The sequence below is a fragment of the Toxotes jaculatrix genome, chromosome 15, assembly GCF_017976425.1.
Source record: "Toxotes jaculatrix isolate fToxJac2 chromosome 15, fToxJac2.pri, whole genome shotgun sequence".
Classification (NCBI taxonomy): Eukaryota; Metazoa; Chordata; class Actinopteri; family Toxotidae; genus Toxotes; species Toxotes jaculatrix.
Window position 1 is genome coordinate 7064164 of NC_054408.1, and position 27326 is coordinate 7091489.

The 27326-nt window shown below is 39.3% G+C and overlaps 3 protein-coding genes across 5 annotated transcripts; all 3 read left to right on the forward strand.

The window, feature by feature from the left end:
• Nucleotides 1-4057: 4057 nt before the first annotated feature.
• On the forward strand, nucleotides 4058-6446 carry si:ch211-184m13.4 (uncharacterized protein LOC798560 homolog). 2 transcript variants are annotated; one of them, XM_041057652.1, is made up of 4 exons: nucleotides 4058-4131; nucleotides 4713-5074; nucleotides 5437-5951; nucleotides 6030-6446. In XM_041057652.1, the coding sequence occupies exons 2-4, from the start codon at nucleotides 4726-4728 to the stop codon at nucleotides 6192-6194; spliced, it is 1029 nt and encodes a 342-aa protein (XP_040913586.1). In that variant the 5' UTR covers nucleotides 4058-4131; nucleotides 4713-4725; the 3' UTR covers nucleotides 6195-6446. The 2 variants fall into 2 exon arrangements, with proteins under 2 accessions (XP_040913586.1, XP_040913587.1); XM_041057653.1 differs by lacking the exon at nucleotides 4058-4131 and adding an exon at nucleotides 4554-4590.
• Nucleotides 6447-12692: 6246 nt separating this feature from the next.
• Nucleotides 12693-17139, forward strand: gpr183a (G protein-coupled receptor 183a). Its single transcript, XM_041058038.1, has 2 exons — nucleotides 12693-13046; nucleotides 14913-17139. The coding sequence occupies exon 2, from the start codon at nucleotides 14936-14938 to the stop codon at nucleotides 16055-16057; it is 1122 nt and encodes a 373-aa protein (XP_040913972.1). The 5' UTR covers nucleotides 12693-13046; nucleotides 14913-14935; the 3' UTR covers nucleotides 16058-17139.
• A 3720-nt stretch (nucleotides 17140-20859) lies between these two features.
• On the forward strand, nucleotides 20860-25756 carry gpr18 (G protein-coupled receptor 18). Of its 2 annotated transcripts, XM_041057702.1 has the most exons (3): nucleotides 20874-20982; nucleotides 21772-21822; nucleotides 22236-25756. In XM_041057702.1, exon 3 carries the CDS (start codon nucleotides 22243-22245, stop codon nucleotides 23254-23256), a length of 1014 nt encoding a protein of 337 aa, XP_040913636.1. In that variant the 5' UTR covers nucleotides 20874-20982; nucleotides 21772-21822; nucleotides 22236-22242; the 3' UTR covers nucleotides 23257-25756. The 2 variants fall into 2 exon arrangements, with proteins under 2 accessions (XP_040913637.1, XP_040913636.1); XM_041057703.1 differs by lacking the exon at nucleotides 21772-21822 and having other exon boundaries at nucleotides 20860-20982.
• Nucleotides 25757-27326: the final 1570 nt, after the last annotated feature.

Genomic DNA, 27326 nt, shown 5'->3' on the forward strand with positions numbered 1-27326 from the left:
GCATGGTTTTTTTTGTCTGAAGTTACAACAAAGCTTTTTCTGTCCCAGTGTTTTTGACAAAATTCCCCAAACCCAGGAGCATCTTCTGAGATACTAAAAATGATGTCTCTGGTACCAGTGATCGGACTACTAAGAGTCACTGAACACAATTAATTTTAAGTTTTAGCAATCAGGAAAACACAGATCAATCACAGCTTTTTGTGCCATGAGACTTTCTTAAATGTAGGTGAAGGATGGGACAGCATGGTGATGGGTGTGAAGTCAAGAATAGTTCAAAAGGACACCAGGCCCGGTCAGCTGGTGTGTGGTTTTCACAACCAGCTACATTAGACATGCTATATTAAGAAAGCCTCACTATGAAATGAAAGGGAGTGTGCACTGTCCATAGGAAGCTATGACAGCATATAATGATGGTTCTTCACACTCATACAGCCTCAGTCGGTGCAACAGCACTTCCTTTCTTCATCTCGTTGCTCTCGTTTTGTACTTTCATATACCAAATGAGGCATGCAGGGTGGAGCAGTATACTGACCTCTGTGCAGCAAAGGGTTTAAAGGTGTTAGCTGAAAAACAACAAGTAGCTCATCAGTAATAAAGGTGACAAGCGTGAAGCAAAGTGTGAACCAACAGTCTTCACGCGAGCGTGGTGGAGCAAGGGACAGGCCCTGAGCAGGGCAGGCAGCGGCTGATGCATGGTGGGAGATGGTGATGATGAGAACAGACACGAGCCACATGAGGCCCCCTGACAATGCAGGAGTCCCCTGCGGTATGTCCAGCAGTCTACTTTTACACACACACACACACCTACACACACACGGACACACACATAAAGATGCATGAACACATGCGTGCACACAAGCACGCAATTTTAACACTGCTACACCGACTTAATAAAAATAGTATGATGCTAAAAATATAACAAATAAATGTAAAATTATAATGAAAAACTGTTTAAACCCTGAAACAGTTTGCTCAAATAAATTTTGTATTTTACTATTATCACTACTGGATTATTTTCTGTTCCTGATTTGTAATGATTGTACACCCTCTTGTGGTGTCATGTTTTATAGCAACTAACTCTGTGAGCCTGCATTGCAACTATATACATGCATATACTTTTTTTGTTTATTTATCTATTTTTTATCTATGTATTTGTAAAAATATCACTAAAAGGTCATGGCACATCAGTGCACACCATCAATGCTTTTGTTTAGGTGCTGAATGGGTCGTCAGCAACACAGTGAAGTTGGCTTGATAAACCAGACTTAGATTTAAACTGTGTGGGAGAAGTTTCATACACAATTCACTTTGGCAGCAAAAAACATCCCAAATTTGGTTAGGCACCATTCATGGAACCATGCTGGTTATTCCACACATGTTGTGGACACCAGAAGTCATTCCCAGTTTGCCTCACCAACACACCACTGGTCCCCCTCCACCATGAGGGTGCCTTTAAAACGATATGCCTTCTGGGGTGTTCTTTTATGGGCTGCAGTTGCACCATTGACGATTGTATAATTCTCTTCAAATCAGTTTGTTCCCCCCTCCTCCCCCCTTTTTTAGCCCACCCCTGACTTAACAACCAGAAAAAGGTCACATTTCTGAGAAGTGACTTCCATGCATGTTCCATGCTGGGTCGTCACTTTCAATTTCCTAAGACCTTTCATGTCACACACCCATCAACCCAGAAAACTACAAACACACTACTACACACTACCATGTGCGCCATCTTTTCATGGTGCTGGTACAATAAATGAACTAGAATACTGTAAAAGATTTTTAAAAATTGTTTAGCTATTGTTTAGACTTGTTTAAGGCAGAGTGCAAAATACCAAACAGATACATGTTTTATGTTTGAGGTCAATAGAAAAGTGAAGGTCAATGATGTAGCTCTTTCACGTATCTTGAATCCTTTCACGAATCCTAGAAGTACAATCACTACACGGGTGGATGCTGCTGAAGCAGATTTGGGAGGGGGGGGCTAGTAGTGGGCATGCATGAGCAGAAGTGATCATCTCCTTCTTTCCATGTCCTCCCGTGCTCCTGCAGTATTTAACACCGAGAGACCCTCAGGACACCCAGTGAGCACTCAAAAAACGACTGTCTTTTCCTTTTCCCGCACACCGTTCAGATGGTACGAGATGTTTAACTCTGTGCACAAAATTAATGGAGCATGAAATGTAGGCCTGAAGTGCAGCAGGCTCCTAACCTGCAGGTGACATTGTCTACATGAACCCCTTATTGTGACCTAAGCGAGTTGTATTATAACCGCATTTGACTGGTGACAATTAGTGACCTTTTGCCTATCCAGCAGCCATCCATTTCAATTACACCAACCTGGAGGGCTTTGGTGGGTAATAAAGATGAGATACTGTTGCCAGTGCACTTCTACTGTACGGTTATCCTTTTTTATTGTCTTGAACTCTTGAGTTGTTTCTTTGTCCACGGTGGCTATCATCAAAATAACAAATAAGCGGTGAGAACTGTGATGCTTTAGATTAGAGCCCAAAACATTACAGTGTAAGTATGGATACAATTCAAGTACAAAAAATGTGCAGAAAATAGCGTATTTACAATCTAAAATCTAAAAAAAAAAAAAAAAAAAAAACTCTTGCCAGGGAAAGACATAAACATGCTTTTATTTCATATCACTTGAACTTATGGACTAATTCCTTCATGCACACAGTATCAGTACTGAAATTCTGCCAGTCACTAGTTTGTTTTACTAAGTGAATGTGCCACATGAAGTTGATTTCCTTCGTTATGAAGTACGTATTATGAAAGCATCCTGTTGGTCCCCCGAATGTACCCTGTAATTATTTAACATGCACATGTAAGAGAATATTTACAGAATGTTTCATTTTCAGGTCCCCCCCTAAACACATATCTGTTATGCCCTCACTCCATGTTTTTCTGTCCTTGTCCTTGTCCCACCAGAGAGTATCCAGTTAATACTTTACCTGGTACCTGGTAGTTATATTCACTGTAATTTGCAGGCTGTCATCTAAAGCATTTTTGCAAAATGCAACTCAAATTGAGTTTGTTTTATTTGCTGAAGTGAAAGTAGGTTCCTTTGCTTGAAGCAGATTTATGTTGCCACAGTTTTACCACCATGACTATTCTCAGAATTTGACACCATCTGTTTTTTTCAGTTGAGATTGCTCTCAACTCGTTTTGGATCTTTTTTAGTGGTTGAGATGTATGTAGAAGTGACACTCATCAGACTGTTAGTGATTCATCCACACATCACAGCATTATGACAGTTTTTTTTCTTTACAAGCGCCAGCAATACTTCAGCTTCCTCCTATATCTTCCATCAGCTCCACCTCAGGCCTGCCTGCCTTCACCTCAGCTACATAGAGCACAAACTTGAGAAACCTCAGAGGCAGGAACATAATATAAAACCTCACAGCCTATCACACCATCTAACCTTTCACAAGAACATGCTGCACCCACTACAAGCAGCAGTGCAAATACATGTACTATTTTATTGAACTGTACCTACTGTAATACAACAATACAAATGCTTTTGTCAAAAGCAACTTGCATTTACGTACACACGCATTCAGCCTCTATAGGAGCAATAGTTAGATGTCACATCGTTAATAGTCAGATATCACCATGCATGGGCATGTGGTAGACAGCAAGCCCACTGAAATGGATTCTTCGTGAATGCAGAAAAGAAACTCAATCACAGTCCAGCACCCTCCCACACACTCAAACACAAGCACTCTCTAGAGGTCTTGTAATAACCACATTGTTGGAACAAGAGTTTGTTCTGACAGTCACATCTTAGGAAATAAAATTTGTGGAAATAAGGAGTTGGTCCCCAGAAGATTAACCATTAATATTTGGTATAAAGGCATGGTTTCGTGTCTGAGTCGTGGTTAGTGTTGTCCAGTGTCCTCCCAAGTAATAAAAACAGTAGGTCAGAGTGTGTGTGTGTGTGTGTGTGTGTGTGTGTGTGTGTGTGTGTGTGTGTGTGTGTGTGTGTGTGTGTGTGTGTGTGTGTGTGTGTGTGTGTGTGAGTCAGTTGTTCTTATTGCAAAGAAGTTGTCAGCATGTAAATGTACACAATGTGGACATATAATGAAACTGTGCAAAACAGTTTGTACAGGAGCTTTCATGCAGGTTAGTGCAATTCATTGAACTTTACAAGTGACTGAAAAGCTAATAATAAGACAGAGCAAAGAGATGATACAGAGAGATGTAAGATTAAAATGTTAAAGTGATAAAAGTGAAACAATAAAAAGAGTAAAACAGAAAAAAGACAATAAAACAATACCTAATACTATTTCATGAAACATGATATACCATAAACTATTGAGGGGGCTATAAATCACATATGTTTCAAAATTGTCAATGGTAAAAGTTCAAGAAGAGCCTACTGGGCTCAGTGCAACTACTAAGGTTACAGTTCAACACCCGTGGCTCCTTTCTGAAATATGATGTCAAAAAGGAGAGGTGGGATTTCAGCACTGCATACAACTTTTTCAGAGGGATTTCAAGTATCACAGCTCAGTTTACAATCACAACCAGAAGACTCAGTAGCAGTAACAGTAAATTAACTTGGCTATTGAATCTCTAATTGTAAGTACTCTATACTATAATGATCCTTGTCTATAGCTCACTGGGCTCTTGTTTCCTTGCTTGTGCCCACTTCTTTCATGTCTGTAATGATTCAATGATTTTCAGTGTGGTCTTTTTCGCAGTTTGACAGGTGGGATGGCTGTGAATAACGTCACCCTGGACTCAGCTGAAAATTCTCCAAACCAGAGCAGCTGTGATGTGTTTGTCTACCAAAGAGCTGCAGTGGTCCTTTTCCCTATTTTCTACTCTCTGGTTTTCATAATCAGTGCTTGTGGCAACAGCTTGGTTCTCTACGTGATCTGCCAGAGGAAGCAGAAGTTCAACTCCACCTCCATCTATCTGGTCAACCTTGCACTGTCTGACACCCTGTTCACATTGGCATTGCCAGGCAGAATTACGTACTACATCCGCCACTTTGACTGGCCCTTTGGTGACTTTCTCTGCAGACTGACCACGCTTCTCTTCTTTGCAAATACCTATGCAGGTAATATCAGTGCTTTTGTTGTCAATACACTCTATACATCAAGTTCAGACAACTTAATTTTTCCATTTTGAGGAAAAGAGAACAGAAATAAGCTTAAGAGTTTGTATAAACTTGTATCAAAACTATGTTATACATACAATTATTTATTAGCAAATTAAATACCAAAAGTTTGTAGACCAGAAATTTTCAGAGTATTAGAATGGGACTGGGATGGTGAATAAACCTTCTTCTGGTCCATTTGGCTTAAAGTCATGATCTTCACCTTTATTGTTGTTATCTGTGAAATTATTTGTTTGTCTTTTCAGTCTGTTTTACATGTGTTAAGCATAAACTGTGCATCATATCCATTATATTTCCACCAGGTATTGGGTTCATGACCTGTATCAGCTTGGACAGATATCTCGCCATGGTGCATCCACACCAGCTGCAGTGTTTAAGGAGTGCAAGGGTTGTTCGCAGAGTCTGCTGCCTGGTCTGGGCTCTCGTATCTCTGCAGATAGCTCCCCTCCTGTTTCGCAGCATGCTGCATGAGAACCAGGAAAGACGAACCTGTATGGAGTACTTCAACTTTGAGGGCTCCAGCTTCACCCCTTATCTCCTGATTTTGGCCTGTGCCATCTCCTTCTGCTGTCCGCTCATCATCATCATAGGCTGCTATGCCAAAATCAACCTGAAGCTGCGAGCTGCAGCCAAGCAGAACTCTGTGACTGGCCGATCAAGGAGGAATCACAGGGCCAACACCATTATCCTCCTCATCCTCCTCACCTTTATGGTATGCTTCAGCCCTTACCACCTCAACGTTATGCAGTTTATGTCCAGAAAGATACACCACCAGCCATCCTGTGAGGAACTGAGGGCCTTTAAGATGTCCTTGCAGGTAGGATCTGTAGTTTTTACTCTGATTTCAAACATTCTCCTTCAGTTTTCCTTTTCATAATCCATCCTCTCCCTGCAGATTACAGTTTCACTAATGAACTTCAACTGCTGCTTGGATCCAGTCATCTACTTCTTTGCCATTAAAACCTACAAGAAACGTGTGATGAGCCTCTTTAAGGACTATCTGTATACTTCTGGTGCCTCCTCCAAAATGACAGCTGAGAACAGTAGCAGCAACACCTGAAAGAAACCACAGCTGAGCTCACAATAGTTATGCCAACAACTATTCTGTGAGGATCTAATCTACTTTGTTATTCTGTACTCGAAAAGCCCTGTTTTTGTTTCTTTCACTAAAATTATTGACAATTAACTCTTAACCATTTTAAAATGTTGTGCATACTGATATTTGTTAGAGAACACTGTATAAACTGTCCATCTCTATTATATTTTTCTTTTTCCACAGTGTTGCATCTTATTGCCTTTCTTATTCTAAATGTCCTACCCTAAATAAGACAAGTTTGATTTTTCTCTCTGTAAAAAATGGTGTAGTTTTTTAATGCAGCACAACTTTCACTTCCTTCATGTCGAGAAACATGTGGATCAAGTCATGTGGCAAAAATGTTAAACTGAATGTATAGGTGAATGCAAATAGTTTAATATTGAACTATTATATTGAACTATTACTAATAGAAGCTGTGGTCTACTCTCCTACTATCACAGAGAGACATTACTCTTAAGATGACAACAGTTTTACACATTTTACATTTTGCAAGAACTTTGCCAAATTGAAAACATGTCACGCATCTTCCTTTCATACCCACATCTGTCTTCTGTGTGGGAGTGCGTAGAAAAATACCAACACCACTTCCTCACCCACCTTTCCTGCTCCCCCTCACAGGCCTCATTCCTCTTGGGTCCCACATCTTGTGGTAGAGCTGCTGTGTGTGTGTGTGTCTTACACATCTGAGCAGGTGCACTTGTCTGTTTATAGCACAGAGTCCCATATTTAAATTTAACCTTTAACATTTCCTGGGTTTTTGGAAAACCTGCCCTGTGAGGTTTGCATAGAAAGCAATGTGCACAAATTGTGTCATGAAGAGCTGAAATGACATATCCTTGTGCAATTTATTTCATTGTCAAGACTTACAAAAGACTAGAAAAACAAGTAAACACAACAACTTAAATGAATTATGCAGGGTCATTGAAAAGTCAGTTATTGAAAGATAATAGAAACAATATGCATCAGATGACAAGGGTAAAACCAAAAGGAGAAAAAGAAGGGCATCGTCTCATCTGAACATGCAGAGCGGCTTGGAAGAGTTGATGCTGGAACCACTGATTTACGTCACATACAATAAATATTGGTTTAATAAATGATCTGCCTGAGATGTGGATCAAATGGCGTCACAAGTGGAAAACCGCTGACAAAGTGTAGAGATTTTAACAGTTTGAGATGGCACTTTGCTCTGCCTGATAAAATCTCCAAATAGCGTTTCCTTCACTGTCTTCAGTGAGAATTAATATTAGGTTGGACTGCACAATTTTTTCAAGAGGAGAGTGGAGCTTGTGGTAAAGTTGAAGTGTACCATATATTAGGCAGGTGTACCTGATAAACTGCCAACTGAGTGTATAGTCACCTTATAGAGTTCATAACTGAACAGACATAGATGATACTAACGTGTTTTCACATTGAGTAACATTGTTGTATTTAGCCCCAGTCCTGGCGTATCACATCTAGAGATACTTGTACATATACAAGTATATTAACCTGATTCAGTCCTGGTCCCTGGATCAGAAAAGTTAAGACATTGAAAAGTGATGGTTTTCCTTTAATACCTTACAGAGTGGGGCAGTTCAGAATGGTGAAATTTCATCTTCTCAAATGGGCAAGCTGCTGGGGAAACAGCACGTTTTTCCATTACAAGTAAAATGGTGCAAAACAACCCCAACCTCAAATAGTATCAGTTAAATCAAACAAACAGCCACAAATGAATTGTTTCCTTTACATAGACGAAACGTCTGTGCAAGACATCAAAGTTCACTCCAGAGACGTTCTGTTTGATTAGACAGAGCATTTAACTGTGACTGCCGTCTCTTGTCAATGCCCTTTTGATAAGGATCAACTCTGTTGTAGATGCATGATCATAGGTTGTCTTGTTTGACTGCTACATTTACACTTCCTCAAAGTGGACAGAGTCAGTTTGTGGACTCTCATTTTGTTATTCACTTATGACCTCCTTGTTCATGCTGACAATCAGCTGCATTATGGTCTTTGCATTTCCTGGCCAAATCCTCCTCTACTTTTCTGCACTAACCCTAATGACCCCAAATATCAGTGTCAATGTTTTTTATTGCTTAATGCCAACAATTTTTAATTTACTCACTTTTCAATAACCGCATATCTGGTCAAGCCAAATCAATTTTGTTTTCATAGCACTGTTTTCATAGTACTCTTTATAATATTACTTACAGAGACCAACTTGGCAACAGTGGCAAAGAAAAACTCCCCTTGAAAGGGTAGAAACATGACATCAACGACAGGGTACACATTGGTAAGACTATCTAAACCTACTTTAACTGTGTGGTTGAGAAACACATTGATTATTTTATTTGTACTTTGTTCAGAGAAAAGTAATTTGGTTTCCAACAGGAAACAGAATGTCTGACATTTATTAAGCAACCACATTTAACCTTTGACATAATGTATTCATGAAACATTAGAGATTTTGTCATTTTTGTTTTTTTCAATCAAGGATGGTGTTAAAAGTACAAGATAAATAAACCCAGCGCAAAACAGATCTCTTCTTAGGTGGCTGGTTGACGGTGAGACCGAATACAAGTGTCGACTGGGACAGGGGTGTTGTGGTGGGGCAGGGACAATGTTCTTGTTCAAAGAAGGGCCATGTTTGTGTGGGTTCATTCTGTCCTACGGTTTCTCTTTCTACACTGGATTTTAGACTAGTTACCGGAGAAGGAGATTGTGGAAAATGTTTCCATTAAGTGGTGCACAGAACAGAAGGCACTGATGTATGGATGAAAAGAGCATGAAGAGTACTCCTTTTTGTGGGTTTTGGTTTGTCACTTACGTTTAATAAACCAAGCTAACCAAAAGACTCTGTGAGGCAAACAGCGTAGCTGCCGCACAGAGTCTTTGCCAGGCAGTTGCACACACACTACTATACATACAATACACTGTTCTGTTCTTTCTTTTTCTTATATCTACAGTTTCGTAAGAAGAAGTTAAACGTTTTAGATTAGATTTACATATTTGCTATGATTTCAAATCATGTAAATTTTATTTCAGATGATAACAAGGGACTTGCAATCTGTAGTATCTGATTGAGTTACATGTAGCTGGCAATAGTTATAGCTGTGTAGCAGTAACAGAAAATCTGCCAAGCTTTAACTTTTGTCTGCAACAATATTCTGAATGTTTTCAGAGGAGAATTTGCCTCAGACAGTGCAGTTAAGACATTGCTGCCATCCTGTGACTTTCTTAAGTTACAACACAACTTTTTTTTATGTGTGTACTGTAAACAGGTGAAAAAAGCAAACCTCTGTACTGTTCTCAACAACAGCTGCAGTACCCTTTTTTGCCAGAAGAGAGAACTGTTCATCTGAGAAGAGGTACATGGTTTCAGAGGTTAATGACTTAAAATGCTGTGCATAGTGAACAGAGGAAAAAGGAACATTTTTGGAAATGTAATGCTTTAAAGGCACTCCATGTTACATCCTTAAAACTGCTGGGGGGCTTATTATAAGAAATTATATATGATTGTGAAAACCAAATTCGTGTGTCATGACAGAGCTGCAATGAGTGGAATAATGGCTACATAATCGTTACAACACATTCTCTGTCGTAAGTGGAGCCGGTTCCCACCAAACATAAGGTAGTTACATTAAGTCAATAACCCATCATCAGTGGGGTTACAGAGCTGACTTTAACTCATAAAGGTTTTTAGATTTCACATCAATTTTGGGTGAACACCCTCAGCGTGTCAGTGGTGAATTTCATAGCTATTTTAACCCTTGGGTGACCTCTTTGCATAAAGACTTTTTTTTTTAATAAAAAGTGGTGCACATGTTGCAAGTGCTGCAGAGGCAGCACAACAAAAACACATCACTGTGCTATACATTCTGACGCTGTGCATTATACAAACAATCATCATCAGAATGCATCAGAATGGTCTAAACCTGCTGCTTACAATGCTGAAATTGAAAAATGAAGTAAAATATAAACAGGAAACATAAAAAAACATTACAGTAGTAGTAGAGTAGTATTCAAGTATTCGAGTGAATGTGTGAAAGAGGTGACAATTGATTGGTTTCCTGTTAGATTTTTTTTGTGAAAACAATCCTTAATTTAAAAAAAAAAAGAGTCCGAGTCTATAATTGACTCCTGTTAGTTCCAAATTCTACTTTCATATTCAAAAAAATCAAGTATTGTAAGTCTGTAAGCCAGCAGTCTGAAGTGCAGCTTGTTACCCAACATTTTTTTTTTTTTTTTGTTAGAAGAAGAGCCACAGAAGTTTCCTGTGCCACTGTTGCAATCTTATCTTAACCACATGTTGAAAAACACTGGAAGGGACTGCTATCTATTTTTTCATCTCCTCACACGACTCAGTATTTTGTACCATGTTTGGTACTTGTGGTACACTGTGGCTACAGAAACTGTTAAACTGCATTCATGAAATATAGCTGACAGACTGTGAGACTAGAGCTGGTTTTGTGTTTTTTGACTTGAAAAAATATCATACTGTAAATAATATCACTGTTTTCATTTTATGTCAAGGAGTCTGCAGTGACATTGCTGAGATTCATTCACTCAAGCCAGATAGAGCGTGACACAGTGATCAAACTGGGAATACATATTACAGCTGTAAAATCATATGATGGAACTTGTAAAAACACTGAAAATAAAAGCAGAGTATGACACATTAGAGCTATATAAAACCACTACTACAACAGCACATCAGACCTGATCTCTTACATTCATCCAGCCTCTATATAAACTCCTGTCAAGCAACACATAAATGTCATCATCCGTTAAAGGCTACAATAGCCTAATACTTAATTTCAACAGAAACAGTTAAAGAGGATTTCCTCTTTGAAGTTTCTCTCTCAGAACATCTATGTACAGGATGTACAAGACACTGATAAGTAACAAATGTTTTGCTGAGAAATGCAGGTGTCTCACAGTCCAACCCATGATCTTCAGTTTATGCAATCATCTTTGTTATTATTATTATTAACATTACTGTGCTTATCATTATTGTTATTTTTGTTTTGATTGCTTCACGTCCCTGCTTAAAACTAGAAGAGTACAGTGTAAAGACAGTGTCTTTTCTTTGGTATTCAGCCCCATTGTGTTCTATGAATAGCCAAGGCAGAGTACCATGCCTGTTGTCTGTCAGCGACGGGTGTGATCTGGCTTCTGAAGCCCAGTGAGTCAGACCCACATGGCCAGCCATGGGGAAGTTACACCGCTTCCTCTGCTTGTTTTGAACAAAGGAGGGTTGTGAAAATAATTAAAAAAAAAACTGAATATGATTCTTGTAGAAATATTTCATTTGAATTGAGCGGCATTTTATGTTCTGCGCATGCACCTGAAAAGAGAAAAAAAGCTGTCAGTACTGAGCATATACATTACTTTAGATAAATCAGTAGATTGGCTGGAAACACAAAATATGCAGGTAAATGTTTATACATACCATCATGCATGTGTTATTATAGTGTATATCCCATAGCTGAGAGAGTAGAGAACAGCACTCAAAAGGGCGGGAGTGATGATAAGGTGTGAAAACCACAGGATAGCAGTTAGTGCACTCTATGTTTGTATGTGAATAGCAACCCCTGATTCAATGTTATGAACAAGCTGCTTTTGGGTACACAGGCTGCTTTTTTTTTTTTTTGTTGCTTTTTTTTTTGTTGCTTTTTTTTGTTGCTTTTTTTTTTACTTAATATGATGAAACATGAATGAGTGTAACTAGTCACTTTTGCAATCACATTGCCTTTTTCTTTTTCTTGCATGTAATATCATGGCTTGACCACATTTTACTTTTCATCTTGTCTCTGATCTCTCACTCCAAAGTATATTTGTGTTTTTCCACTCCTACAGTTTAAACCATTGCCCATATACTGTATGCTTACTGAGGCTTTTTGACTTTGATACTCTTACCACAGGAAGTCATTGGTGATTTTGGGTAGACAAAACTTATCACACCTGTAGTCACTCCTGATACAGCTGTGACATACATAACACTCAGAATATGAGAATAAATTACCAAAAGAAAAAAAAAAAAAACAAATCTTTGGAGAAAAATTAGTCATAACTGTGGCTCTGGTTCTCTGAAAGTCAGCCTGAGCTCAAAACAATGGTAATTCTGGAGCAAAGGGGGAGTTCCTCATTTTGTCCTCGTCTGTCAATCATTTGCCTGGTCTGAGGGGAAATTTCTGAAAATGAAAAAGGGAAGAATTGGAGACGGGGATTGTCTGTGAGAAATAGGGATATGATTGCTGTGTAAAAAGGAGCAATTGTGTGTTAGGTGTCAGCTGAAGTTACACCCTCCCATTGGTACGCACATGGCATGACATGGCATGGCACGGTTGTATGAAACCTAGAACTTCCTGTCCTGAAATATGTCACAGACCCAACCCCCACAGTTTTATCAATCACAAAAGGCCACATGAAATATTAGATACCTCAGTTTGATGTCACAGTACTGCCTCCACTTTTTGAGTGTAACCAGTAAGTGTTTCAAAATTGAATGGTGATAGACAGAGTGTTTGAAAGGTTTAGCAAAAGCGAGAGAGGCAGAGAGACTCAAACACATACATGGGCTGAGAGAAAGAAAGAGAACGTGTAAGAAAGAGAGAGAGAGAGAGAGCTACAACAGGATATTTTGTCACCATGGTTACTGGCAGCAGATACGGATCTTGATTTCTGTGTGTCATGCTGTTCTCACTCAGCTCTGTGTGGTTGTAGTGCTATCAGGACAGCGCTCACAACTGAGATAAACTTTGCACAAGACGTTTCATGCCTTCTGGATCAATGCCGCTTCAGTAAATCTGAGGAAAAACATTGTCCATCTGTGAGGTAAGTTTCTCTTCCAAACTGTATCGCAAGATATCACTTGGAAAATGTGTTTGGATAATGAATATATGTATACATGTGTGTGTTCTTTGACTCGTAACAAGAAGAGAACGGTTAAATTTTCTAGTTTAGCTTGTAATGTCAAAGATCTACTACGTTCAAACTTCTGAAACCCTTGCAAAAAACTGTTAAATTTAAACTATGTCTAAACTACCATCATCCCTTCACAAACTATCTTATCTGTAATTTCAAAATAATGAAGACTGTATTATCAAGTAACAATGCTGTTTTACAAGGTACTGTCAGTGCTAAAACTTTATACAAGAGTGAAAGCAATCAATCACAGTTATGACACCTACAGTTTGATGGAAACCACAATCGACAACTGTTTAAATCTCATTAAAAAAAACTACATAGGATATCATTGATATATAAATCTGATATTTGTTTTCAAATAACTAAATGTATGTATGTAACAGCTTTTTAACAAGAGAGGCATATGAGAAAATAGTGTTGTTGCATGTTTTCCCCAAATTCCCCCTTCGCTTGTGTCAGTGAGCCAGGAAATGTGTTTCTCCACTCCATGAGGAGATAGCCGGAGCAGGAGCAGGTTATAATTTTGGCTCAAACAATATGACTTTCCAACTGCCTACCATTCTCAGGCAGAGTACCCTGGGGAAGCAGACTTCCTCATTTGCAAGGCCTTCTCTCAACACCAAGTTTTTTTTTTTATGTACAAGTGTGAGAGTGTTGCAGCTGCATTCAGAATCACAGCAAAGCTATGGCATTGTTCACAGACTTCCTCCATTTACTTTTAGGTGTACACATCATTTAAGAAAAAAAATGAAAGAACATGAAAAAACATCTAAGTCCTGTGAGTCGTATATGTATGAGTGGGTTAATGAATGCTAATAGTTTGTAAATTTTGGTTGAGGGTGACTCTATTTTCCCAAACACGTCAACTCTTTATTTTATCTTCATGTGTAGTCAAGTTGGATATTTACTCAAAGTGATTAAAATCATGATCATTGTACTATGATGTTCTCTGTCTTCATACGTCAAACTACAGAACGAAAAGAGCTAGGTCGTATTGCCCAGGGATGAGTTAATACAGCTGCAGTCAGGCAGCAGTCCAACTCAGATGATTTTTAAACTTCACTTTAATATTTGTTTCTCTGAAATCATAAAGCTTGAGTCTGTAAACTTTGGATAGTGAAATAAAGGCAAAGATGAAGACGGAGTTTGGTCTCTGCTGGGCTTTGCTCACAGACAACCACAGGGTGGCACTATGCACCACAAAAGCAACTTAAGTTCGATAGGATAGGCTGTGTCACAGTACTCATCACAAATTAACTCAGAGTTCACCTGCTTGAAACACAGGCTAGTTTTGCTTAACTGAGGGTAAAACAAGTTAAATAACACCAACTGCATTCTTCATCTTTTATCAGAGGTTTTGATATATGGTAAAGGCATCACAATTATGTTTTTATTTGTTTGTTTGTTTGTTTTAAAAATCATGTTCATAATGTTTGTCTTTTTTTAATTATTAAACTGTCAAACTTGAGTGCACAGGAGCACAGTAAATGATTTCAGTTTAATATTACAAGTTGCCTTGAAGGAAATAATGAGAAATACTGCAACTTCTTTTACTTCCTTTTTGAAAGCAAAGTTGTAAACCTGCCTGTGCTCCTGTGCCAGGGTTGTAATGGACAAAAGTTTCATTTCAACATAGGCACAGATTCAGTATATATATATATTTTTTTTTTTTTGCATCAAAACATGTCTGATTTCTGTTCCCTTTAACATGATGCATACAAAAAAAAGTCTGACCAATACATTGACACTCTTTATTTATTTTCCTTTTTGTAGTAACTGGTTCCTGATATATCAAGATGGCTTCTTCCACTGTGCCTGTGACCAACTCAACCGCCAACAATGACTCAACCTGTGACACCCTATATGACCACCGGGTCTATGCCAGGGTCCTCATGCCTATTTTCTATTGTACTGTGTTTGTTGTGGGGCTGCTTGGTAACTGCCTCGCCCTCCATGTAATCCGTCCCAATCTGAAGAAGATCAACTCCACCACCCTGTACTCTCTCAACCTGGTCATTTCTGACATCCTCTTCACCCTGTCTCTGCCCGTGAGGATTGTCTACTATGCTCTGGGCTTCCACTGGCCTCTGGGCGAGTCGCTGTGTAAGGTTTCCGGCCTCATCTTCTATATCAACACTTATGCAGGGGTCAATTTCATGACCTGCCTCAGTGTAGACCGTTTCATTGCTGTGGTCTTGCCTCTGCGCTTTGCCCGACTCAGGAAGGTCAGTAACGTGCGCTACATTTGTGTGGGTGTTTGGATGCTGGTCCTGGCACAGACTCTCCCCCTCCTCAACATGACTATGGTCCACAAGGAAAAAGATAACTACACCACCTGTATGGAATACCCAAACTTTGAGAAGGTCGACCATATTGCCCCTATATTGATTGGGGCTGTTACACTGGGTTTTGTCTTCCCTGTGATCACCATCCTGGTGTGCTACTCTGTCTTATGCTCCAAACTCCACTTAACAGCCAAGAGCAACCATTTGACAGAGAAATCCGGTCGCAGCCGTAAGGCCATCGGTGTGATCTGCTGTGTGTCCCTGGTGTTTGTTGTCTGTTATAGCCCCTATCACATTGACCTTCTACAGTACATGATCCGCAAGCTGGTGTCAAGCCCTGACTGCACTGATCTCACAGCCTTTCAGGTGTCGCTGCACATCACGGTGTGCCTGATGAACTTCAACGCCTGCTTGGATCCATTCATCTACTTCTTTGCCTGCAAGGGTTACAAAAGGAAACTTAGGAAGCTGCTGAAGATGCATGTCAGCATGTCCTTCTCCAGCGCAGTGAGGACGTCACCTGAAGGCTCCTCCAAGGATATTATCGATGGCAACAGGATCCCACTAAACAGTACTACTGTAGGCGGAACCAATGATAGACTCACAGAAAAGAGATCAAACAGGTGTGAGTGAGGTGAAGAGCTGAGGCACCAAGAGTCGCCTAAGTTATGAGCATCTCTCATGTCTCAGTGGGTGTACTTCAATCAGGACAATGTCTCAGACAAACTGATCTGAACATGGAGACAGACTCAGTCGTGTCATCATTGACTCCGAGCAGCTTCTCAACATCTGGATCCGTAGGAATCCAGAAGTGTTGGAGCGGATTAGTTTACATAAGAGAAGAACTTCAACAAAATTTTAATAAGAAAAACACAGTACCTCTTCTGTTTACATATGCTCTTCTTATTGTTTGAATTGGTCAGAAAAGCTGAAACGATTGCAGCTAACAAAAGAAAGGAGGATACTTTTTTCAGCATAGCATGCAAGGGACCTGTCAGTGAACGGATGAGGCAGACCTCAAAGCAGAGCATGTTGGAAGAGAACAGTCAACTGATAAAGAGCTGACATCGATGAGCATCTGCTGCTTGACACGCGAAGAGTTAAATCCTTAAAGCAATATACTCATCTGAAAACAAAAAACATTTTTGGAAGCCTGCAACTGAATACCAGCTGTCAGAAAGTGAGTTCACAACTGATCCAGGTCTCACAGTGTTACAATCAGGAACTGAGATGTTAAGGTGGAAGTAGATGGATAAGTTTCATTCCAAAATGAAATAAGACTCACAATCTTAACTTTCAGTTTAGCACACAGTTGTAATATCTTAGGAAAACTGCTAAGCTGTACACTCACTATCTCAGCCGCTTTAGCATTCATTTACTCATGTCAAAACTGGACATGAGTAATATTATACCTTTATTTATTAGCTTACAGATTGACATATTAAAATTAGGCGCCATTTCATTTGTGAAAAAATGCTGGATCTCTTGACATATTTAATAGTTTCTGTTTGTACAGAAGTTAAAGAATTAAATATATTCTAAATGTCTAAACATTAATGGACACTGTAAGTGAAACTGTAAATTTGTTTTGTCCACATTTGAATGATGCAGTGATTATTGAAAAAAGAGTTTTGCTTCCTCATTCCCTACAATTTGAACACATTTTAAAAATGTCTGAAATAAAAAAACAAAGAAAACAGCCACTTGTTTTTTTTACTTTACCCTCAGACACTAATGATATACACTGTAAAGAAAAAAAGTGAGAGAAAAGAGGGAAACAAACTTCAGCAACATACTTCCGCAAAATCTTAAGATTTAAGATTTAAGATTTAAGATAGGTAATTTAGCTGAATTTCTTAACTTTAGGCTTTGAGTTTATCCAATTTCTAGGCCTGGTTTTTATTACACTGGGTGCACCTTTTGCACAAATAAAGTTTGGTAATATGACACCATCAGCTATGCCAGCAGAAATTTTAATGCATAACGTTAATGAAAACACACTACTGGTCCACATTAGATACATAATATAAAAGAACAAACAAAACTATTGGCAGACAGAACATTGGATGCTTCCAACAATTTTTAAGGCAATATAGCAATGCAGCCATAGCCACAGTTAAGCTTGTGAAAACTAGTTTAGGCATGGTTACAGAAACCAAAAACTCGGTTTGAGGTTAGCGGATGTATGTGGTTATGGTTTAAAAAACAAGGCATGTTTTTCAGTGGCAGAGTGCAAACTTCAATGCCTGTCATGATAGCAAGACATGTCACATCCATCCAATCACCACCCCAAACTCCACAACTTTATTTACTTTGTTAAGAAAGGACACACCGCTTAGAACACTGTCATTGAATACTGGCACCAGATGTAAACTGTGCTCTGCAGAATCATCCAGTATGAACAGAACTGCCTATAAAGTCTGACTGCCTGCAGAAATAATCTGTACATTTTTATTTTTGACATCGGTCTTTACATTTGGGTGGTGCATGTGGTGAGTCCTCCTGATATTATGTCTTGATATTATGTTTGTTTGTCTGAGGAATTCAGTAATGTATTTATTTATTTATTTATTTATTTGAGAAGCCCTTGTAAGAAAAAAAATTACTTGCATTGGCAAGCAAAATACAAACAATAGTACTTTTAACCAGTCCTCACGCATTATCTCCTTCACACATCGGGCAGGCGTCAGTAATAGATGGCACAGAAATAAGATACAACTGAAGGTACAAGGCAGCCAGACAAAGCACTGGAGAAAAGTTCATCAGCATTCATTTCATTGTGTTACAAAGTTCATCAGCATAACCACTGCCAAGACTTGAGAAAAACATGCTCACAGTGACAATAGTTATTTTTCTCAATGCTTATTGGGGGGTTTTTTGTTACATAACAATCTTGTGATAAGAGGGTTATTAATCAAGATTAATGTAAGTCCTCAACTTTGTTGATATGACATTTGTGGAAATATTAGAACAGAAGTAAAACAACTGTAGCAAAAGCGTATAAATACTGGGAATTTGAGCTGAAACTATTCAGTTGATCATCTACCGTCAGCTCTTTGACAGTGAGTCAGCTGTTTGTCATTTTCCATTTTACCATACCATACCATTTATATACACAACAGATAAATTGAAAATTGAATTTGAATTTGTTTCTGTAAGTCTGATCCATGACATCAGAAATATCTCCATATAACCACACACAGTCTCACTCTCTTTTAAACCTTCGATATCTTTTTTGGCCCAGGTGGCAAATTAATGCAGCTTTCACTGAGATGTACTATTCAGCACTCAAGAATAACTCACCACAAGCTATTATTAGATGTTTATTAGCATCTCGACCATATTGTTTCCATTTTATTTCACTGAAACATGTCCCTTGCTGAGGGTCCAGTCACTTATATTGCTATGAACACTGTATTTCACACACACATAATTGTCATCTGCTTTATCATGACATTGCTTCCATCACCCAATTTCTTGGTGAATTAAAGAAAAGTGCTTGTTTTAAAGGGATGGGCTGGAAGCATGAAAGAGTTCAACACAATGTATTCACACAGCACAGGATTTCAGTAAGGTGGGAGATCTTGTGTCCAGTTCAGAGCTTGTGTACAACTGCTGAAATGAACAATTTTTGCAATTTCATATATTCTGTATTTTTTAATTAGGAGGAGGGAAAAGATGTAAGTTTAAGAATTTTAAAATAGGTAATTGAACCTCCTTGTGAACACATATCAGACACTGTTTATTATTCAAAGCACATTTTTATGTACCTTAAATCAGGAGGGAATCTTTAACTTTTAATCTAACAATATGATTCTATGCTATTCTATTTTCCAAATCTGTAAACTGAGTTTGGAAAAGCCTTAAATGTGAAATGACCCCAGTAAGACTTTGCAGCTTACAAGCCTGTTATTTTTCTGCAGCAGCTACTACTAGATACAACTAGATAAAATGTTATGCAATAAATTCAAAGGTTTATATTATCCTAGTATTATATGCAGAAACAAGAAATTCATTATTCCAAAGACAAAAGCGGGTAGTGGGCACTGAGTTTTGTAGTACTTAGTTTCAACCTCTAGAGGACAGTGTAAAACAGGGTAAAGAGGTGACGGGGAAGGAAGTAAATGGGTTTCTCACAGTCTTCATCGACCTAATCTCAATATTGACAGACCTGACAATAGAGGATCAATAAATCCTTTTGTTGAAACTGTTCTTTTGTCTGTTTGACATTAACCAAAAATGGCAGAGTATAAAATAAATGTTTTAAGGGAAGAGACAACCCAGCAACCCGGTGTTATCTACATATCTGTAGGTAAAATTGGTCTTATATTCTTCATAATGCAAGTGAATAATAAAGAATTTAATATGGAGCAGGGAACTTACTGAGGCAACCACATGACAAGTATCAAGGAGAGGAAAACATCACACAGACTGTTGTCATAACAACATATTGCGATGAACACAAAGTACCATCTGTTATGAGATTTTTAAGACACATCGAGAGGACAAGCCGATAGATAATTATTTCCCAGGAATAAGAATTTCGACTGAACGAGCAGCTTCACTGTGCTGAAAATACAGGGGTAAAAATAATGCAGCGACCATGGAAAAAGGTTCAGCATCAGAACTGAGCAAACGGCAAATCTGCATCCTCAAAACAAAATACGTGACAAATATGTGACACATGGATGAAACCTTTTATGCCACTGTCAAACAGACAGTGGCAAGTGGTCAGAAGGCGCAAAGGGGAAATGCTGTACGTCGTGGGAAAGTATGATTTACTTCTTCTTTCATATGATGTATTATGGGAATGAAAACCTCAACTTAAGAGAGCAGGGGAAGAAGTTTTGATTGCACTATGTTCTTTGAGCCAAATGTCCTAATTCATAGTTGTTACCAGCTCACACACACATTAATCACACATATTCATCTGTATTCAATCCAGGTCCAGACTGACCTTGAGCATTTCACCTGAGGTATGCGCTTTGCATCCATTAAGTCGACGTGGTGTAAAACCATCTCACAGCATCAGCGTGAAGTGTCTATTACCACCATCTTATTTCCTGTTTATATGGCAACTGCCTCAACATCCTGTTTTTAATTACTTCTCTCCAGCAGCAGATGCTTCTCACAGCAACCTGCTGTGGATTACTCCCCTGAGAACTAATGTGCTGTGACAGACCCCACTTTTCCAATCAATAACTCGCCCTAAATCTGCCATCTCTCTGCCTGCCAAACACACTCCCACTTCTAATGGCACATCATTTTCTTTAAGGGGGTGTAATTGCAGACTGTGGAAAGCTGTAGCCCTTTGTGTTCCAACTACGCAGATACTGTAAAGGAATCTAAAGTACAGAAACTGCAGCCCACGGTCGACACAGGAAGTGATGGGGGCTTTACACCATGTTCATTCTCGCCACCATTTCCACCGCATTGCCCTTTGAGAAAGCATTCACTTCCTTGTTTTGGCCGTTTGAGCAAAGTGCTCAGATAAATCGCTGTGCCGCTTCATAAACCTGTTGGTGCAAGCTTGACAAGATGGTTGTTTGAATTCTGTGGTAAGTGCAGTCTTTTAATGTCCATGTCTACCTGATCAGTTTGACCTTTAAGATGGAAACAAAAAGTAATTTTGGCTGTTGTATTATAGCTTCTTGCTGTATGTGTATATTGGTGCTGTGTTTTCAGACAAGCTGATTTAAATCTCTTTTTTCGTCATTTCCTCCGCTCGTCCTCAGCTTCACAGTAATTATGTTTCTTTATCTTAATGATCATCCACAAATGACATTATATACAATAGAAAGCACAGACAGTACAGTACTAAAGAAAAAAAAAGAAGTCAGAAGTGTGAAGCACAGAGGTCACATGATTTCTCATCAAGACAGCATCATTTTCATCAGGAATAACACTCTCACTTCCACCTGTTTATCCCCACAAGAGATAAAATTATTTTTTAATTAATTTAATTTTTACATTGTCATATATACGCATATACAAATGTGTAAATTTTTGAATACATATATCTACCTATATATTTATATCTGAATGTTTATATATAAATAGTTACACATTTGCTTATAAGAGAATGACACATAGACACACACTATTTGTCTTCCTCTGTTTTTCACTATGCAGCTGCACAGCTTTTAAAAATAATTATTCAAATTATCAAGCAGCAGGTTCTGCAAACTGTAAAACACAGACATGTCCATATTTAGAAGCAGCCTCTGGCTATTTCAACTCCAGTGTAACTTCTGGAAACCCAGAAGCACAGAGCTGTGCTTGCATAGTACTTTTGCTGAAAAGAAAATCACTTTGTTTCATATTTTTTGTTGTTTGTTTTTTCTAAGATTTGAAACTCGCATGGACTAATGAGGGATTATTTCACATAATGTTTAAAAGTAAGTTACATTGCCTTGTCTTGCTCGTTAGATCATCTTGAACTTGAAAGTTGAAGTCTTAAAAGCTATTTCATTCGAAATCTAATCCAAGAAGAAATTTTAAACTTTTCGGGACTGTTTTTGCAGCTGATATTAAGATACAGAATTGCTCCACTCAGGTTTTATTATTTGTCTTCCAGAGAGACACCGCAAACCAAATACCCCTTTTTCTTTCTAAAACCTTACCAGAAGTACATGACCTCTTCACATAAGTGAACTGACAAGCCTTTAACCTATCAAAAGGGAAATGGGAAATCAAATGGCCTTTAGGAAGCAGAAATTGAAATTTAAAAAATGGTTCCATGGATACAAACAGCAGTGTCTTTTTACAATTTAATTCACTAAACAATGTTCTTCCTGCTGAATTCTCCAAGTTTCAGTATGAGACTGGATCTGAACAACTCCAACATGTCTGTGGAGTCCAGCACTGTCAGGCCAGAGCAGGGACCAGTGGAGTACCGCATGGCAGGCCTGATCTTCTACTGCTTCGTCTTCATCGTAGGAGTCATAGTCAATGTCACCGCTCTGTGGGTGTTTGCTCTCACCACCAAGAAGAGGAACTCAGTCACTGTCTACATGATAAACGTGGCAGTGGTAGACCTTACCTTCATCTTGCTGCTTCCCTTCAGGATGGCTTACCACCACCAGGACTACTGGCCCTTTGGAGACCTATTCTGCCGGATCAGTGGTGCTCTCACCATTTTCTATCCCTGCATAGCTCTGTGGCTGTTTGCACTGATCAGTGCTGACCGCTACATGGCTATTGTCCAGCCAAAGCATGGCAAGGAGCTTAGGAATGTGCCCAAGGCCGTGGTGGCGAGTTTTGGGGTGTGGATCATGACTATGGGCAGCACTGTACCCCTGCTCTTCTCTGAACATGACCCCGATCGCATCTCCAATTTCACCACTTGCATCAAGATGCAAGATATCATCTACTTGCGCTATGACAACCTTGTCAACTTTGTGCGCCTCATCTTCTTTTTCCTGGTTCCCATATGTATAATGATTGGCTGCTATGTCGTCATAGTGGATAATCTGATCCACGGCCGCACCTCGAAACTCAAACCTAAAGTGAAGCAGAAGTCTATCCGGATTATCATCACACTCATTATCCAAGTCTTGGTGTGTTTTGTGCCTTTTCATGTGTGTCTAGTGCTCCGTTTGCTGGGGAAAGATAGGGGGTTTAGCACATGGGCAGTCTTTACCACATTCCTGATGAACATGAGCACAGTGTTAGACATTATTCTGTACTACATAGTTTCCAAACAGTTCCAGGACAGGGTGATCAGTGTGATTCTGTACAGGAACTACCTGCGAAGTGTAAGGCGAAAGAGCAGGCACACGCACACGGGCAGCGTTCGATCGATGAGCAACCTGACCAGTGCAATGATATGATACACCCATCAAACTTTCATGTCAAACTTCACACCTGTATGTACTGTGCACGCTTTCGGCACAATGTAACACTGAATGCATCAGTGTGTACATGGTTCATTATCAAAAGGATCAAAACTTGCAATTAATTTCCAAGGTGTAATTTACACTCACAGTATGGGAGTGCTGCTGTTGTGGCAAAAACATCTGTGTTCAGAGCTGATTGACTCACCCATGAGACTTGAGATGTTTTCTGTGCATCTTTGCTCTGGCAGACGTAGCAAGGGTGTCTGTGGCTCAGGTGTAATACACGCAGGCGAAAATAGAACTGATAATAATTTAAAACGTAGCCCACGGTATCTCAGTGTTTGGTCTGTTATTATGTATAAATATTGAAACTCTTCTCAGCTTTCTCACGACGCCACCCAGCAACTATAAAAAGCCCGACAGCCACCATGTGGGGAAGCCAACAGGAAATGATGGTGGGTTCTTAAAGGATGTTAAATTAGTTTGATCGCTACATAATACCTTGCCTCTGCAGCAGCTCAGTGCAGCATCACAACTAAGTAAATAATACATAAAATATATAATTACACACACACACACCATAAACATCATAGCAGTTGCTGAAAATTTACTGACCAGGTGATGGCAGCATGGCACAGCTAGATCACATCCACCTGCCAGAGCAAGACAAAACAGAGCTTTCTTTACTTTTCGAGTGGAAAGTGCTGAATTTTTGTTCCTCTCTTGTGAAGTTCCTTTTTTTCCCTGCTTATTATTACATTTCAACTGGCTATATAAAAGCAAATATTCCAATTTTTTATTCTGTGAAATAACCATTTCACCTCACAGAGAAGTTGTGAACTACAATCATAACAGCTTTCTCAACCAGGAACGAGACTGAAGTGTGTTTATGGTGCAATGCGAATCATATTGATTAGACATTAAATGATTCAGTCACTTGAAGTGCATTTACAGTAACATCCTCAAGAGACGTCAGGGAGGCTATTTACTAGATTTAAAGCAACCTTAACCTTAAAAGAGAAAACCTTTAGGTCTCTGCTGCGACTATAAGCACTGTGTTGCGAGACCCCGCAATTTATCCACAATTTATGACAGACAAGTGATGAGTAAGAAGGTACAGAACGTGTGACAGTTCTATCTCTGCGAAGAGACTGTTTAATTTAAATGAAGGGGGGAAAAAAAACAGATTTGAATGTGACGGTTTTGATAGGTGTCCTGCACAAACGTCACTAAAGCTAAGAATTGATTTGATGGTACCAGTTGCTAAAATAATCAAGTTAGTGTGTCTGTCACGCCAACACAGTCTTAACTGGATTAGACAGTGAGTCAGTGTAGCAGAGTAACTGTGTAGTGCCTCATACAATTAGACAGGCAATGCGCCCTGTGGTGTGACAACATCTACCATAGTTATTCTTGGAATGGTTATCGTATGACAGATCAATGAAAATACGGCTAAATACACTTTGATTCTTTAAAGAGATTCTGGTTTTAGTCAAGCAAGTCCAGTCAAATTCCCAGTGAGTCAAGTTAGTGTACCGCAGTAGTAAAAGGATAAACTGCACCAAGAGTCCATATGGTTCTTGGTTGGTTTGTGCAATGCACACAGTCAAGAAATGGCCAGACTGACAAATAGAAGAGGTAGATTTACACTGTGTTTAATAAGGGAAGGCAGACTACAAGATTTCCATCTCACATGGAACTCTGGGAACTGCAGTTCATCACATGATGATAGCTTTATTGGCCGGTGGACTACAAGCGGATTTATAACCAAGAGGTCAAAGGTCAAATGAAACATCAGAGGGTCATCTATCTGTCCCACCTGTTAGACATCAAAGAAAAACCAGGCACGCTGCTCACAGCAACTGGCATTTAAAACAATTAAGTTTCCTGTCAAGTCCCTGTGATGAATTATCCGGAAGCTTTACCGGCTGTAATTCTAAATCTTCCCAACAAGTGCCTTTGTTGTAGAGAAATTAATGAAAACAAGATTGTCTTTCATAGGAGCTGATCTAACAGCGCGACAGCCAGCTGCTCTTCTTTGGGAATAAAAACAGTCAGCATTAAACACAGCTCACACAAAATACTTTTTTTTTTCTACCACTCGTGTGGAAAACAAATCAGGCGGTGAGCGCAGTGGCCATCTGTTTTGTTATTTGATATGTGTGAATACATGTTGTAATGACTTTGTTTGTGAATCACTCTGCACGGCAGAACACACGAGAGCTCTCGAAGTGCTGGAGTGTTCAAAGCTAATCATATAATTGGACACAATAGTCGATGACAAATGGAGACGCTTGGAGCCAGCCAGCTGGGGAAGTGAATATGTAATCATTGTAAAATCATATCATTTTTGCATATTTGAGACAGCTTAATAGAGTTTGCATGTCAGCACAGTATCAAATGATGATCAGAGACAGTGTTGCTGTATTTGTTTTTCTAAATAGTGTTTTGTTGCACTATTTATCTTTATCATGATTAAAAGTGTTCCTTAAGAGTTTGTTTCGTATGTTATCATTTATGTTTCATGTTGTTATAAACACGGGACAAATTACCCCTCCGAATATGTAATATACACACATACACACATATTTCTATGATAGATACACAGACAGACAGACAGACAGACAGATAGATAGATAGATAGATGGTCCACACGTTTATTCTGTAACCTCGTAAACACACACCTGAAGCAGTTTCTGCCGCCCAAATGTGTTGTTGTGTTTGACACAAAAGCAGACGGAGAAAATGTCTCAGTTTGGTTTGTAGGAAAGTTCCCTGCGCTTTTACTATACCGTTACTCTTCATATTGTTCCCATTAGAGAGCACGAGGACATGAAAGAGAGCCTATAATGTTATATAGACACTGTACACATCCAGCCTCGCCTGGGCCTCTTCTACTGTACGGCATTAGCAACAAGCAGCTGCCTGCATTTACATCATTTAGCGTTTCTCTCTGGGCACTTTAATACACTGAACCTCTCCCCTGGTAAACTTTACAATAGGATGTTGAAGGATACTCCTGGACTGCCATAGGAAATGAGAGGCACATGTGCGTGGATGTAGCAGTGGGTTCCCCCCTGTGATGCTGAGCTTTAGGGCTGCACAATGAGACTAATGGATTCCTTTTGTGGACAAAACTAGATTAAGCACATGAGCTATTGTTCTTATCTGTGGTAGATGTACAATGATATCTTATGTACAGTAGGAACTGTGTGGGGTATTCCCTTTGTACACATATTTAGCCAGGATAGCTTTACAGAGGTAATCTTTTCCTTTGGCAATGGCAATCTACTCCTGCTTTGTCTTTCGTCTCCATTAAAAGGAGATAATCTACTGCAAGAGTTTCAAATGCTACTAAACTGGCTCCAATTGACCCTGCAGTTAGCAGAGAACAGGAGAAGGAGAGGAAATGTATGGCCTTGATTACAGCTGTGTGTCTATTTTAGCAGATTGTCCTGTTGCTGATTCACACACACACAGCCAGCCACCATTAGCGCATATAAATAATGTAAGGCCCTCATCTTTCTCCCCCTTTTTTTTTTTTCTTTCCAACTCTCTACTCAGCTAAGTGGCTGCATGGAAACCTTGGCCTCCTCCTTGTCAGGTTCTCCATAGATTAGTATAAGATTTATTTTAAGTCTGTAAAGCAGTATGTTCTTGACAAGTGCTCCGCTCAATGCATGTGGGAATGTTTTTAATTGTATCATGTGAAGTGGAATAGGAGCTCTGGTGGGGACTGTGTCAGGTTGTGTTAATATTTAATCCGGTCTCACTTCAGGTTCCTCATGATCCACAGTATCGTAAGAGCAGAATAAGAAAGCAACATTACAAGACAGATAAAGAGACATGAGTAAAGACATTGTAGCTCCAGGCCGCTGTCTCACTCAGGATGTAGTGCTGTGAAAAGCTTGTGAAGACACTATTATGAGATTCCACTTGTGTCTCTCTTCTCTGCTGAGGCCTGGGCTGTAGTAATGTTATGGCAGCTAATGCTAATGCACTCATTTCAGCTGATGTGCATCTAAAGAGAGCTGACTGACAAATTTAATGTAAAAGCAGGTAGA